We start from the raw sequence: 15,890 nt of genomic DNA on the forward strand, positions 1-15,890 counted from the left end.
AGTGGGCCCAGAGGCTGAATTTAGAGGACAAAAATTTCAGAGCAACTAAAAATACTTAAATTATGGAAACTCTATTTAAAGAATTAAATTAAAATGTGGTGAAAATTGCTCCACGAATAGGGAATCTCAATAAAAATACAGTAACTACAAAAAATAAGCAATGGAAAGTTTGAAGTCATAAAGTACAATAACTGAAATGAAAAATTTAGGGTGGGCTCAACAAGTAATGGATTTGAGATGGTAAAAGAAAGAATCAGTGAAAGTGAATAAGAATGAATAGAAATAATCCAATCCAAGTAAAAGATTGAAAAGAAATGAGGAAACATTAATTGAAGAAAGATACCTATAGGACATCAAGGAAACCAGCACATGTAACAGGGGTTCCAGAAGGAGTAAAGAATGATAAAGGGGAAGAAAAATAATGAAGTAAGGGCTGAAATCTTCCCAGATTTGGTGAAAAACACTAATCTACAGATCCAAGTGGTTCATTGAAATCTATGTAGAAAAACATAGAGATCCACACCTACATGCATCAGAGTCAAAATATGGAGAGCCAAAACAAGGAGAAAACCATGAAAGCATAAATAGGAAAACTGCTCGTCACATACACAGAAATATTGATACAATTAATGACTGATTGTTCAACTGAAACAATGGAGGCAAGAAGGCAATGGAATGATGTGTTCAAAGTGCTCAAAGAAGAATGTGAAGCAAGAAGTCTATATATCCAATGAAAACTAGTACAGCTACTCTGGAAAACAATTCACCGATTTCTTAACCAAAAAAAAAACACATAAATTTATCATAAGACAACAATTCACTCCTAGGTACTCACCCAAGAGAAATGAAAACCTGTCCACAGAATGTCACGTATGCAATTGTTCATAGAAGCGTGTCCACACAGCCCAAACCTGGAATCAAACCAAATACCCATCAACTTGTGAATGATGAACAAAACGCAGCACATCAATGAAAACTGTTCAACAGTTAAAAGTAATGGACAAAAACGAGATGGATGAGCCTCAAATACATTCTGCTCTGTGAAAGAAACCAGACGCAAAGTACTACATGGTGTACAATTCCATTCATATAATTTTTAAAAAAGAAAAAAGGAAATCTGTAGAGAAAAAATAAAGATCAAGAAGGGAGGACCACCTGGGACCAGGAGCCAGGATGGATGAGAACAGGATGGAGGCACCTTTGTTGTCTGATGGAAATGTTCCAACACTGGATGGTGGTGATGATTGTGCAACTAAATTCACTAAAAATCACTGAATGATTTTTACACTCACCAAGTGTAAAATAGCAGTGTGTAAATTACACCTAAAGTCTTTTAAAATGAGTATAAATCATTACAAGAAAAATTACTCATGTATGAATCTCCTAATAATACACTTGAATAAATAACATTGAACTAGCAACCAGGAGTCTTTCCATTACCTGGAATGTATCTTCTAGAAAGTCATGAAATATTTTAAATCTTTTGTTTCCCCAGCTGTAAATCAGGCATAAAAAACACCACAGTGCCCATTGCAAAGGGTTGTCTGTCCCTTCACTGAGTTAGTTAAATATTCATCCATTCAATACCCACTATGTGTCAGTCACTCTGCCAGGAGCTACAGATACAACCCAGAAAACCCAAACCCAAACATAAGACCTACCCTTGCAGACCTCTGAGGAGCAAATGAGACGTGGGAAAGTCCCGAGGAAACTGTAAAGCCCTCTATAATTGGAGGTGATTATTAATGTGAAAGGTCTGAGTGCTGGGAAGGACCACAAAATGGAGCACCCTTATCACAGTCTGGAAAAGATATTTGCCTTAAGCCACAGCAACATCCAAGTCTTGCCTTATGTTGACAACTATTTCTACCTAAGATTCCAAGAGAAAGAAGTATCATGAAAGACAGTGACAATGGAAGGCGAATTACTACTTTATTATGGGTGGGATTTTTGAAAGAGAGCCTAGTGTAGGGTTCTGGTTCGCTGGATGGAGCCCATGGAGTGACTGGGAGTCTGGGGGTGTCTCCCCTGCCTCAGAGGTCCAAGCCTTCATCTTTAACTTTCGGCTGGTCTCCTGGAAGGAAGACACCAAAAGTAAGAGATGGCCAAAGAGCTGACTGCTTAAGCCACAGGCAGAGAAAGAAAATAAAACAGGGCTGCCCTCATCTGCATGGCTTCTTGTGTACAAGGTCCCCAGACCAGCTGGGCTGCCCTGACCCCACCCTGCCCTCTTCTCTGAGGAGAGCAAGTGTAAGCGTGAGCATTTCCTCCACCAAGATGGAGAGAATGTGCGGTCCAGCTCTGGGCCCTAGGATGCGCTCTGTCACTGCCCTGCACCTGACCTTGGCTTCTTCATCTCGGCCCAGCTCTGGGCCCTAGGATGAGCTCTGTCACTGCCCTGAACCGGACCTTGGCTTCTTCATCTCGGTCCAGCTCTGGGCCCTAGGATGAGCTCTGTCACTGCCCTGAACCTGACCTTGGCTTCTTCATCCAACTTTGACACGTGGATTATGATGCCTGCACTACTTATGTATCCCGCGGAGTGAGAATTCGGTGTAAGGAAAGCGTTAACTATCATACAAACTTCATACTCTTTTTTTTCTTCTGTAGATGAAAAAAATATATGTTCATTCTTTTTTTTTTTAATTATTTATTCATTTATTTTTGGCTGCATTGGGTCTTTGTTGCTGTGCGCGGGCTTTCTCTAGTTGTGGCGAGCAGGGGCTACTCTTCATTGCAGTGTGCGGGCTTCTCATTGCGGTGGCTTCTCTTGTTGCACAGCACGGGCTCTAGGCACGCGAGCTTCAGTAGTTGTGGCTCACAGGCTCTAGAGCGCAGGCTCAGTAGTTGCGGCACACGGGTTTAGTTGCTCCGCGGCATGTGGGATCTTCCCGGACCAGGGCTCGAACCCGTGTCCCCTGCATTGGCAGGTGGATTCTTAACCACTGCGCCACCAGGGAAGTCCTATGTGTTCATTCTTGAATTAATTTATCAGCAACTATCACTTATTCAACAAACAGGAGGTGAGGATCTGCAATTTTCAAAGCGCCAACAGTATACAGTTACACTTGTTCCCATGAAGGAAACGGACAACGGTGGGAGACACAGGCAGTAATCAAATAAACACGCTTGTGGAGACACAATAACAAAATAAGATGAACATTGCAAAAGAAAGGGAACCCCGTTCCCTAAGAATGTGTAAGAAAGGAAGCAGGCGTGCCATCCCTGAGAAGGTAACACCTGAGCTGAGTTCTGACTGGTGAGGGGGTCCCAAACGGAGCAGGGTGGGAGGAGGGAGTGGGATGAGGTGGGGGAACGGAGGGAGGGCAGGATGCGGAGCAACACGATGTGACAACATCTTCCAGCAGCAGAGAGGGGGGCGCTGTCTGAGAGCCGCTGTCAGCCCGGGACGGACAGCCACAGCGTCGGAGAGGCAAACAGCAGGAGGTGAGGACCGCGAAGCACCTGCCAGCCCCGCCAGCCATTCAGCTCTGGGGAAGGATCTGGTCTTCACTCTGGCTGCACCGGAAAGCAAGGGGACTCCGCGTCAGCCATACTAACTGCCTGTGTACTCACATTATACTAGCACAAATCATCATCACCATTTATTCCTACCACTTAGAATCACAGAGATAGAAAAGTCATAATAAAACATTCAGTGCAAACAAGTCACCATCCAGTGAGGAAGCAAAGCATCAAGGCACATTATTTCAACAGATGCCTGGGTTCTGATCCAATACTCTTTGTGCTAAAACAGCTGACTTGGCATGTTTCCTCTTACAATCTCAGATAACATTATAGGGATTAAACCTTCTTTCAATGACTGAGCTCATTTTTAATTCAACTATTCATTTATTTAATAAATATTTATTGAGTGTGTATGTGTCGGTCTCTGTGCTTAATAAATTATTAAATTTTCATCATGGTGTGCGTGGACAAGGGGCCTGATACAAGGGTGGATAATACTCTCATTTATACTCTCATTTACTACTTGAATTGATATTAGACTGTCATCATAAAATTACTTATCACGGCCCAGTTTTTCCAATGACTGCAGTGCCATTGAATGATCCATAGAGAAGGAAAATATTTTATAAAGCCCAGGCTTAAAAAATCTTTAAAGATCCTTTGTAAAAGGATGGACCCATCCCCAGTTTCTAAAAGTAATATTTTCTCACTGTAAAAAATTTGTTTAAAAGTACAAAAATAAAAAGAATGAAAAATACATTCCCAATTCTACCACGTAAAGGCAAGTGCTAATAAATATATTGATATATTTTTCTAGATTTTTGTCCCCTATGTACAGGTTTTTTCAGATGATACCTTAAGATTTATCTCTTTTAAATTTAATATTTTTACAATAGCTTTTCCCAGTGTTATTAAAAAATCACTGTAAACATAATTTCACCTTCCAAATATCACCAAATAAAATGGTCAAATTTCTCTAGATTTTACATTTTTTTGCCGACAGAAATATACAGCAATAAGTACTTTGTTCATAAGTGTTTGCCCAAATGTAATAGATAACAACATTAATTGTATTTACTATACCATGCTTTCCATAATCTTATATAGTCTTATTTAATCTCCACAATAATCTTATTAGGTAAAAACTATTATTATCCATATTCTCCAGATAAGAAAACAGAAGCTGAAAGCAATGACCAAGAGGCACATCTAACATTTATTGAGTACCTGTTATGTGCCATCTCTGCGCTACGTGTTCTGCAGGCTCTCATGTATTCCATGAGCGGTCGCCATTGTTTTCATCCCCATCTTACAAGTGAGGAGACTGAGGCAGCAGTTCAGTAAGGAGCTTTCCCAGGGTGCACACCTCACCTGGGCTGGAGCTGTGATTTTATTTATTATTTATTTATTATGTTTATTTTTGGCTGTGTTGGGTCTTCGTTTCTGTGCGAGGGCTTTCTCCAGTTGCGGCGAGTGGGGGCCACTCTTCATCGCGGTGCGCGGGCCTCTCACTATCGCGGCCTCTCTTGTTGCGGAGCAGAGGCTCCAGACGCTCAGGCTCAGTAGTTGTGGCTCACGGGCCCAGTCACTCTGCGGCATGTGGGATCCTCCCAGACCAGGGCTCGAACCCGTGTCCCCTGCACTGGCAGGCAGACTCCCAACCACTGCGCCACCAGGGAAGCCCTGGAGCTGTGATTTTATCTGCAGGCTGGCTTCGAAGACTAGCTCTTAACCAGCCCAGGGCTCAGATGGCTGGTGAACTGGAGGAATTGAGATTATCCCCTTGGGATGCGTTCCCAGAAGCCCATCCCTGCTCTGGAAGCACACCACTAAACTTCACGACATCCACCAGGGTACACTCCAGTTTGGAAAGGGGGACTGTACCCGTTTAGGTAAGGGCTATGTGTTTGTTTTCATCTTGCAGACACGAAAGAGACCCATTCTTAAAAGTTGAGCAAAAGGAGTCTTCTGCACCATAGACTTATTAACAGATAGCCTTCGTTTAAATATTGCACACGTGGTACCAGCTGCACCCGTGCCACTGTCCCTGGGCGTGGCTCCCCTCCCTCATGCTCTGTGGCTCCTGGTGGCTTTTACACGTCCCACCATCAGACCTGGGGGTATCCTTGCCAGAGTGACTTTCTGCAGGGGAGGAAAATAAAAAGGGAATCAAGTGAAAGGGAGGGAAAAAGAGGCAGAAGAAAGCACAAATAGTTTCCTTTAGCAGGAGGAAAAGTAAGCCAATCTGGGAGCTGAATATTTGAAACAGAGGTTATGAACTATGTCTCAGTATTGGGGTTACCTGCTCCGCAGATCTGGGGCCTGGGGCTGATGAAGTGTCGGTGCAGCTGGGTGAAGTAACCTGCCTGACCACGGGTGAGCTCACCAGGTAGGACGAAATTTATTTCTAATCAGAATGCAGGGCTCTGCAAATTCCCGCAAAAACCCGCAACTCTCAGGATGGAGTACATTTGCCTTTGGAAGACAGTGACACTATTTACAGAAAGAAAAAAGGGGGGTTTTATAAATAAACTCATGACAGGTTTTAAGGATAATCAAATAGAAGTCACAAAAAACACTCTCATGATTTCAGTTAAGTGAATCTAAAACATATGGATAAAATTTCTCCTAAATTGTATACGCAAGTTAAAAAAATCAAAACAAAAAATGCCTTGGGCATAACACATTTTATTTTGATTTGGATTTTTTTTAAAAAGTGTCTATCACAGCAGCCTCTGGGTAGAGACACACAAAAATAAATATAATTAGTGACCAAATAAATCAGCAGCAGAACGCCACTATCTCCAAACCTCAGCTCCCCCATTCTTCTCATTTAATTTGTTGAAAGATCAACTTCTCATTCAGTTTTGGACAGCCCGAACCCCAGCTTGCTCATTTAGAAGTAGCTCCACCTTCCCGGCATGTAGTGAGAGTGGAGATGATGTTTACAGAGTGCCTTGGTGATGTCACCTGCTGTACTGATGGCAAACGTAACTGCAGACTTTCTCAGATGGTTTAAACCAGGGCTAGCATCGTGCCAAGACCCCAAAGTACAACACACCACTTAAAGAAAATGAAACAAAAATGAAAGACGCTGAGAGATGAAGCCAATTACCTAATCATAATTGGGTCAGTTGGGCACACAGCATTGCTCTAGTACCACACAGAAGTTTGCTGAAAGTAACATTGACCTGGACCTGCATTTCAGGGGCTTAGCAATGTACATCAGACTAAAGAGATCAACATAGGTGGAAATCAAGATTAGCTCTGTTACCGAGTCCAAGCTCACTCTGCTGCCTTAGATCTCAGTAAAAATGACTAAATCAATAATCATCTCTAACTTCAGATGGCTCCCCTCGGAAAGGTCACTCTAGGTGTCAGTTATCCTGCTGGGTGAAACTCGAGGCATGGCCTGTAGTCCCTTGCATGATGTTTGCTTCCAGAATCCATTGCACGGCTGATCTGGTGGAGAACGGCTTAAAAAATCCCCCCAAGGAACATGACACATCCTGTCCTCTTTGACAAATGATTGGGGAGATGGACGGACATCAGAAAGAATATTTTAAGACGTGTTAAATTGTTTAAAAATCAGAAACTCAAAAACATGTCTTTTAGAAGTACCAAGAAGCAAAGCAGCAGTATTCATACAAAACATTTCCCATTTTGATTCAGCAAATATTATTGAGGGCCTACTCTCTGCAGCGAGGTCAACCAACCAATCAAAGCAGTCTTCGTTACAAGGTGTGGAACCCAACACACACCTTTGACTTGGTCCATCCTCCTCCCCCAGACTCTGCCTGTTCTAACTCCCAAGTCTCTCTTGCAGCAGCCTCTTCCTCTCCGTTGCCATCCTCCTAGCTCATACTCGTCTCTCCTCATCAGCACTATCGCGTAGGCTGCTGTCTAATCCCACCCACCCTAACGTTCAGGGATCATGCATAGAAACCCTGCCTCAAGCCCATTCAGCAGTAGATCATTCCCCAGAAAGGAATACCTTAGCCGGGCATGCAGCCGCTGCCTCTGTCTTTGTTGAGTTGGTAAATAGTCCCCATGTCTCTATTCTAATTCCTTTATAGTGTAGTCTCATCATATTCTTCTTCCAGCTTTTCAGGAAATGAATATAATTACGCAGTCAGAATGGATGGCTATAAACATGTATAGATACCATCTATGAAAACTCTAGATGTAAATCTTAAACTGTTGCCCTCAAAATGGGCTGGCCTCCAGGTTGCTGCCCCCATCCTCATGAAGCGGGGCCTGTGTGTTGCAGCCATGTTCTGGCAAAGCAGATCCCTGGGCAGGAAGGACTCAGGCTGGCTCTGCAGGTAGGGATGTAGGTAAGCAAGCTACCCATGGTCCAGTGGTCCTCAAAGTAAGGCCTTAAGACCCAGTCCGGAGGTGTGTATTCAAGTGGGCAGAGGCTGGGTGGGAGGGGCGGGGGGGAGGAGTGAGTGTGGTATGAAGGTTCTACACCCAAAGGAAAAAGCTCTCAGCCCCTGGGAATGTCCTTACTACATTTGGGCCCCGGCAAGACTTTCCATTCATCTCTGTTCACCCTCCCAAAAGGAACCCATCACCTCCCCTTCTGTCTTCATAGGGCTTCCAAACATAGCCTAGAGAGCGTAAACTCAGATAAGTGAGGTGTAATGAAAGAAAAGTCCCCGTGCACCTGTGGGAATGTGGCATTTCTTTGCATAATTAGCATTCACCCATAAAATGGGACGGTGTGGTATGTGAGGGGAAAATTCTATGGCACAAACAGCAGCTTTCTAGAAAGTAATAGTGATATTAAGGACGAGAAGTTTATTCTAAAACAAATCACAGGGGGTTATAAATTCCATCATTTACCAGGAGATGGAGTTCACCTGTCCTCCTCAGAGTCAACACAGAAATGGACCCACAGGTAGACAGTCTCCAAGCCCAGCGGGGATCACTGTCATGGTTGTCTAACTTAGTGACTCCCTGTCTCAAATCGGTGTGGAGCCACAGGCTTGTGAATTTTTTTTCTTAATCAGACAGCATTTAGGCTGGTGGGTGTGAAAACTCTTGTATATAATACCTTTCTCCTCCTTTTCCACAGTCATTTATTTTTCTAATGGGCTGAAATACCCTGGATTCGGCTCAGATAATACATGGGCTCCTGGACTTGAATATTGTTTTTCAGAGGGCTGTGAACTCCAAGGCCTCTGAATTAAAAATGAAATCCAACCACAGAAGAGTGAAGATTTCTTGATGAGAAGGGAGTTGGATAGCTAGCCACAGGTCTGGTGGGGACCATACTGAATGAAGGGCAGAAGGAGGGGTAAGCCGGCTTCCCAAGCCCCCGACACAGAAATGCCAATTAAGGAAGCATCTCTGCACAAGAGACTCTTACCAAATGGAAATAAGACATAATAACAGCTCAGACCCTGCTGTGGAGCAGCGGGGAAGGTAATCAAAAAGACCCAGTGCACAGAAAAACAGCCGCTAGTGCATTGAATATCTTCTGAAAGCAGCTGCCGAGAATTACAAGACTCAGAAGAAAGGGAGGCAGCAGCTGTAAACGTGCAGCACGAGAGGACATGCACCTCAGCATTTCAGGGGAGTAGGGCCTGTTCTCCTCAAAGAAATCCCCAGGAACATTGATCTTCAAGCCATGGTTCCACTGGAGGATGGAGGAGAGCTGCACATTTCGTCAATCGGCAAAAGATACTTGATAAATATTCTTCTCAAATTATTTACCAAGTCGCTATCATTCGTATCAGCTTTAGGGGAACGGAAAGCTACTTAATGATTATGTTTTAATTTAATAAACATTGAGCAGGAACCTACTCTGTGATGTGCTAGATACTAGACAATGAAAACTCAGTAGGACATGGCCTTGGTCCCCATGGTCCAAGAGCTCACAGCCTCGTAAAGATCAAAGTGCTGAAATGATTCCCTTACATAACTCTTAGTTTCCCAACTGGTCAGTTAACTCAAGTTTCTCGGTCAGTGGTAATTAGCCTTTTTGGATAGACACATTATGCAGCAGTGATACCGTGGGTTTGAATCCCATCTCTGCCACGTACCGGTTTTACGCCCCCTAACAGGGTTTCTCAACTTCAGCTCCAGTGACATTTGGGGCTGGATCATTCTTGGTTGTGGGGCTGTCCTGGGCATTGTAGGATGTATAGCAGCATCCCTGGCCTCTACCCACTAGATGCCAATAACACCTCTTCAATTATGACAACAAAAGTGTCTCAGACATTGCCAAATGGCCCCTACTAAGAACGGCGCCAGTGTACATGATAAAGAAAAAAAAAAGGGCTTCCCTGGTGGCGCAGTGGTTGAGAATCTGCCTGCCAATGCAGGGGACATGGGTTCGAGCCCTGGTCTGGGAAGATCCCACATGCCGCGAAGCAACTGGGCCCGTGAGCCACAACTACTGAGCCTGCGCGTCTGGAGCCTGTGCTCCGCAACAAGAGAGGCCGCGATAGTGAGAGGCCCGCGCACCGTGATGAAGAGTGGCCCCCACTTGCCACAATTGGAGAGAGCCCTCACGCAGAAACGAAGACCCAACACAGCAATAAAAAAAATAAATAAAAAGTTTAAAAAAACAAAACAAAAACAACTCAAGAAACCAACTTTGCTGCTGTTTACTTTCCATGTACCTCCATAAAAAGAGGGGGTTGAACCGAATTATTATAGCAATCCCTGGTTCTGCAACTTTAAAAGTAGAGTGTTGCAGGGAAAGATCATGACTGTGACATTGGGACTGGCTTTAGAGCCCAGTTCCATCAACTTCCGGTTGTCAGCTTTGGGTAAATTCATTACATTCTTTGAGCCTTGGGCTCCTGCCAAAATACATATCTTGTAGGGATGATACAGGAATATAAAGAATGTATAAGTGCCCAGCCTATGGGAGGCCCTCCACAGTTCATAGCCAAGCCACTATTAGGATTTTCCAAAATCAGCTTTTCTGATGTAATCTGATGATTGTGTGGTCTACAGGTAAATGTGTAAGCTGCTCCAACAGCCCCAAAGTGTTAATGGCATAACAGGATGAAGGTTTCCTCTTGGTAGGGACAGAGTAAAGGGACGAAGTATCAAATACTTTGATTAAATAGTTAATCCCACTAGGGGATTGTAAGTAAAGAAAAAAGTATTGTAAGTTAACAATCACTCAAGAAAGCAGGTTTGCTTAACCACAAAACCAAGCATGTTTGCTTAGCAACAAAACCATGCGACAGAAGCATGAGACTTGCCCCAAAACAATAAAACAATGGTGGCATGAGACCCACATCCCGCCCAGAGCACTCAGTGAGTTAATGATTCCCAGGGTACACTCCTGTGCACACACTAAAAACAAAAATATAAGGAAAAGGTGACATTATACTAAAACCTGAGATGATTTACCATTTCTAGCATATGTTACCACCCTTCTGCTAATATAAATTGTGCCATGATAGTCCCAGCTTGACCATGTAGGGACAAGAAAACTCCCCCAGCCGACGTCAAGGAGGAGCTGACGATGGAAGCTTGACGTCTACTCAAGGATGAAGAAGAAGATGATCTTCTCCCCTCCCCACTTTTCCTTTGATTATTAAACTGTAGCCCACTAAGTTCTCAGGGCGTGGCACCCTCTCATCCACCTGCTTGTAAACCTCACAGTTTTCCTATTCTAATAAATCACTTCCTATATATCACTGTGCCTCTCCCTGAATTCTTTCTGGGCTGAGACATAAAGAACCGGAGCTCCTTGAAGCCCCCCCACCAGGTACCACCTGGCAGTGTCACTCTTGCTATGGGAAGTCCAGCGTAGACGTTCCTGGCAGACGTTGCTCCTAGGGGAGAGGCAGGGACCCAGGGCCCCCTCTGCCTTTAACACCCCCTCTGAGCCTGTGGCTTCTGAGGTCACATATGGGGAAGATGCAGACACTCCACCTTAGCCTGGAGCTGACATATTACTCCTCTCACTCTCACTTTCCACTGGCCAGAACTAGTCACCCAATGTCACCTAGACACACAAAATTGTAGAAAGCAGACAGCTCTTCTGTCAATTAGGCACTAAAAAAAAAAAAACTAATGCTGGCTTTATTACAAGTAGTTTGTAAGGTAAATGGAAACTCAGGAGAAACAGTGTAAGGTAGAAATATTAACTGGTTTATAAGCTTCCACTTGTGTTATAAAGAAGATTGAATCAAAAACCTCTTATGAAGAAATTACAAATATACTGCTTGCAAGTACAGAACAGGTAGGTGCCTGAAGACCATTTAACATAGTATCTAAAGAAGTGTCCTTTGCTATCAGTGTAGTTCTCAAAACACTACTCTCATTTTTTATTACCCTTGAATTAAGCCTAAATTCACAAAGTGGTAGTTTTTAGTAAGAAACTGATATGGATATATAGAAAATGACAACATTAAAGTCCATCTCTGATGAGTTCTTTTAGGTATTTGTATAATGAGTAGGTCTATGTAGCTTGTTTCTTTTTCATGAAATGAAAGTTGTGAATGCCACGGATAAAATCATTATGGTGGTGTATTACTTTGCCAGAGCTAGCAGCTGCCATAACAAATTACCACAAGCTTAGTGGCTTAAAGCAACACAGATTCTAGAGATCAGAAGCCCAGAATGGGTCTCACTGGGCTACAGTCAAGGTGTCAGCACGGCTGCATTCCTTCTGCAGGATCCAGGAGGAATCTGCGTCCTTGCCTTTTCCAGCTTCGAGAGGCTGCCTGCATTCCATGGCTCGTGGCCCCTTCCTGCATCTTCAGAGTCAGGAAGAGCATCTTCTGTTTCTGACTGTTTCCCTCTGCTTCTTTGTCACGTGGCCTTCTTTCCACTCCAATCCTCCTACCTTCCTCTTATAAGGCCCCTTGAACTGCACTGGGACCACCTAAATAGTCCAACAGAATCTCCCCACCTCAAGATCCTTAACTTAACTGAAGCTGGGAAGTCCCTTTTACTGTGTAGGCCACATTCTCAGGTTCTGGGGATTTGGACATGGACATCTTTGGAGGGCCTTCCTTAGCTGACCACAGTAGGTCAAGTAAGTGATACTATTATTGCTACAGCTCATTTACATATTAAATATAGAGATGTCACACAGTCCTCCCCAAGTTTAAACAAACAGTAAATGCTGCTGCTGCTGCTGATGATGTTGATGATGACAATTGTACCTGCAGAACAGGGTAATATGAAGAGTGTGATATGTAATATCTTCATCTTCAAACAATCTCAGAAGGAGGGTCCAGCTCCCAGTAGCAGTGGAGAGTAGGTTGGTTGGACCATCCTCCAGAAAACAATTGTAAAACCTAGACAAAATATTTCAAAAGCAGTCGGTAAAGGAGACTCTGCATTTAAAACACAGGAAAGCAGTGGTGAGATTTATGAATTTGCACCTTTTTGCAAAAGGGCATTCTCCAATCCACTTGTGGCTCAGGGCTGATCATCTGGAAAGTGAGGGTGAAATCCTGGAAGAGGGGGAGCCACTGAGAAGAGAACACCAAAATCTGCCATAAGTTCTCCCAAACCATTGGTGGACTGCTAAATACACATGCGCAGGGGGATTCCCAGGGGACCCCACAAAAATGCAGCAGCTAAAAACAGAAAGAACTGAGTGTGAATTTGAGTAGCTGCTGATGCGGGAAGGACAGGGGTTGGAGTTTGAATTCAGACAAGTTCACTCCCTACCGGAACGAATTCAGCATGCTTCAACGAAACAAAAATACAGAGGCTCTACAGTGTGTCACTGTTAATATTCAGATTACAATTTTAACAATCACTATGTATGGAAAGAAACAGAAAAATGTGACCCAAAATCAAGACCAAAAAAAGGTGTCAATAGAAACTGAACCCAAGATGTCCGAGATGTTGAAATGAGCAGACAAGAGCTTTAGAGTAGCTATTATCAATATGTTTAAGAACTTAAAGGAAAATACACTTACAGAAAATGAATGAATGGAGAAACCAAATAGAAACTCTAAAGGTAAAAAGCACAGTATCTGAGATGAACTGTTAATAGGTGGGTTTAACAGCAAATTGGAGGCAACAGAGGAAAAAATGATCAACAGGAATGATAATACAGTCTGAAGAAGGGAGAGAAATAGGTTAAAGTAAAATAAGCATAGCCTTAGTAAACTGTGGGCAAAGGCCAAGCAGCCTAACATACGTGTAAGTTCACTCTGAGAATGAGAAGAGAGAGAATGGGGCAGAAAATAAAATATTTAAAGACACATGGCTGAAAATTTTGATATGTAATGATAAATATCACCTAAGAGATCCAAGAAGCTCAATAAAACCTGAGCAAAATAAATAAGAAGAAAATGACAACTATGCCCATCATAAATCTTGCTAAACCATAAATTTGTTAGAATCCAAAGTTAAAGAGAAAATCTTCTAGATTTTTCACCTAGAGAGAAGCAACACCTTATACACAGCAAGAAAAATGACAGAAATGATGGCTGACTTTCTCATTAGAAATGATAGAAGCCAGAAGACAGTGAAACTACATGTTTTAAGTGCTAAAAGAAAAACATCAGTCCAGAAATCTACACCCAGTGGAAAGTGTCCTTGAAAAATGAGGATTTAAAAAATATATATATTAGATAAAAAAGAAAACTGAAATTTTTCTCCAACAGACCTGAGCTGTAAAAATGCTAAAAGGAAGTACTTCAGGCCTGAAGGAAATAACACCAGATAGATGGTAACATGAATCTATATGAAGGAATAAAGAGCTCTAGATTTGGCAGATATTTCAATAAATATAAAAGATTGTAAATAGGTTTCCTTTTTCTTATAATTTAGTTAGAAGATATATTACTCTTTAAAGCAAAAATTAAGAGCGTAATAATGTTTGTAAACATACTATATATTAATAACACTGATACAAAAGTTGTGCTGGGGATACCTGGCCAGTGAAATAAGGCAAGAAAAATAAGTAGCACATGGAAAGAGAGAAATCAAACTGCCTTTTTCACAGGTGCTATGATTGTGTAAAAAAAGAATTTTCAAAACAACTGAGAAAATGAATAAGATCACAGATATGAGGTCACTATACAAAAAGAAATGTTGTTTCTCATTCTAACAACAACTAAAGGAAATAAAATTTTAAAAAATTCATTTACAGTAGACTTAAACTAAGAAAATACTTAGATATAAGTTTAACAAAAACGGGCAAGTTTTCTATATTTAGATAGTCATTTATCGATAATATTAATTCTAAGTAGACAGTGATAAAAGATATATATTGTAATCCACAAAGAAAACACTTAAAAATGTTTTTTTAAATAGATAAGATAAATTTAAATGAATTTAAAGTGGTGCACAAAACATATTTGATTAACCCAAAAGACGATAGGAACAAAAGTAGCGGAGGAACAAAAATCAGATGAGATCCCACTCTGCAAAAAAAAAAAAAAGTAATAATATGATAGGCCTAAATGAAACCAGATCAATGACCACATTAGATGTAAATGGGCAACACGTCAAATGGAATCAAAGGAGGATAGAGGTGGATAGAGCTAAGTTTACAATTAATCCAGGGCCCAAAATTAACCTGCTTTGTAAAAATAGAGTCAAAACAGAATTTCATGTGTTGATATTACGTTACTTAGCATCATCATGGCAAAGACAGTTTCATTAAATAATGTAATAAATAAATAACACAGTAACTTGCAAATCCCAGACAAACGTTGAGGATCTTTGAGTCTTTATTGTGGGTTCGGTCTATTATTTAACTGACAACATAGCATTAGGAAAGAGTTTAAGTTCTCCCACTTCTATGCACAATTTTGCATCCAAGGTGGGATTTGAAATTGTGTGGGAACAAGAGAGCTCAGCGGCCTCCAGAAAGCACTGGATGCACTTCACTGCAGTAACAAGAGGGTCCAGCCCCTTCCCTCCCTCCCAGAGTCCTGACCTCCCATGAAATCAAAACGCTAGTATCCATCTTTGGAAAAGGAAATCAGGCCCAGTAAAGGGCAGAAAACAGGTATATAATAGAATTTTTAAAAATAATAAATGCAGAGAAGACAAACTTTTAGGTCCTGGTAATATGCATCAGAATGTTAGAGATGAAGAAAAGTTAACCATTGACTGTCTCTCTCTCTCTCTCTCTCTCTCTCTCTCTTTCTCTGACATTTTGAAAAGTTCAGTAGATTCATGAGGGATTGAAGAGAGGAAACACAACTTCATTATCTTAAAAAGGGCAAAGCCCCCGACCAAGGACCACCTGTCAGCAGGCTTACCGTAGATGCCGGGAGCCAGGGGGCGTCTGTGACAGGAGGCTCTGGCAGAACTCTTGGCAAAGCAGAGCTGGATGAAGGCGGCTGGGCAGGAGGGTCCGGCTGAGAGAACTTGGAGGAGGCTTTTAAGGTCACTGTTCCTGCAAAGAATAAAAATACTTTTATTAAATAAAAATACTGCCTTTCCCAGTGAGCATCTGACAATGTTCTACT

General features: G+C 42.2%; 1 protein-coding gene across 1 annotated transcript in view; it reads right to left on the reverse strand.

Annotated features, from left to right (window-relative positions):
• Positions 1-15,890, reverse strand: part of LOC309611922 (uncharacterized protein) — a 47,666-nt gene that overhangs the window by 17,729 nt on the left and 14,047 nt on the right. The window contains exons 3-4 of the mRNA XM_082356956.1: positions 15,681-15,817; positions 836-911 (exon numbers count right to left, since the gene is read on the reverse strand). Coding sequence (XP_082213082.1) covers positions 867-911; positions 15,681-15,817 — 182 coding nt within the window. The 3' untranslated portion in view covers positions 836-866. The remainder of the gene's footprint in view (positions 1-835; positions 912-15,680; positions 15,818-15,890) is intronic.

The sequence above is a fragment of the Balaenoptera borealis genome, assembly GCF_965194805.1.
Source record: "Balaenoptera borealis genome assembly, chromosome: 15".
Classification (NCBI taxonomy): Eukaryota; Metazoa; Chordata; class Mammalia; order Artiodactyla; family Balaenopteridae; genus Balaenoptera; species Balaenoptera borealis.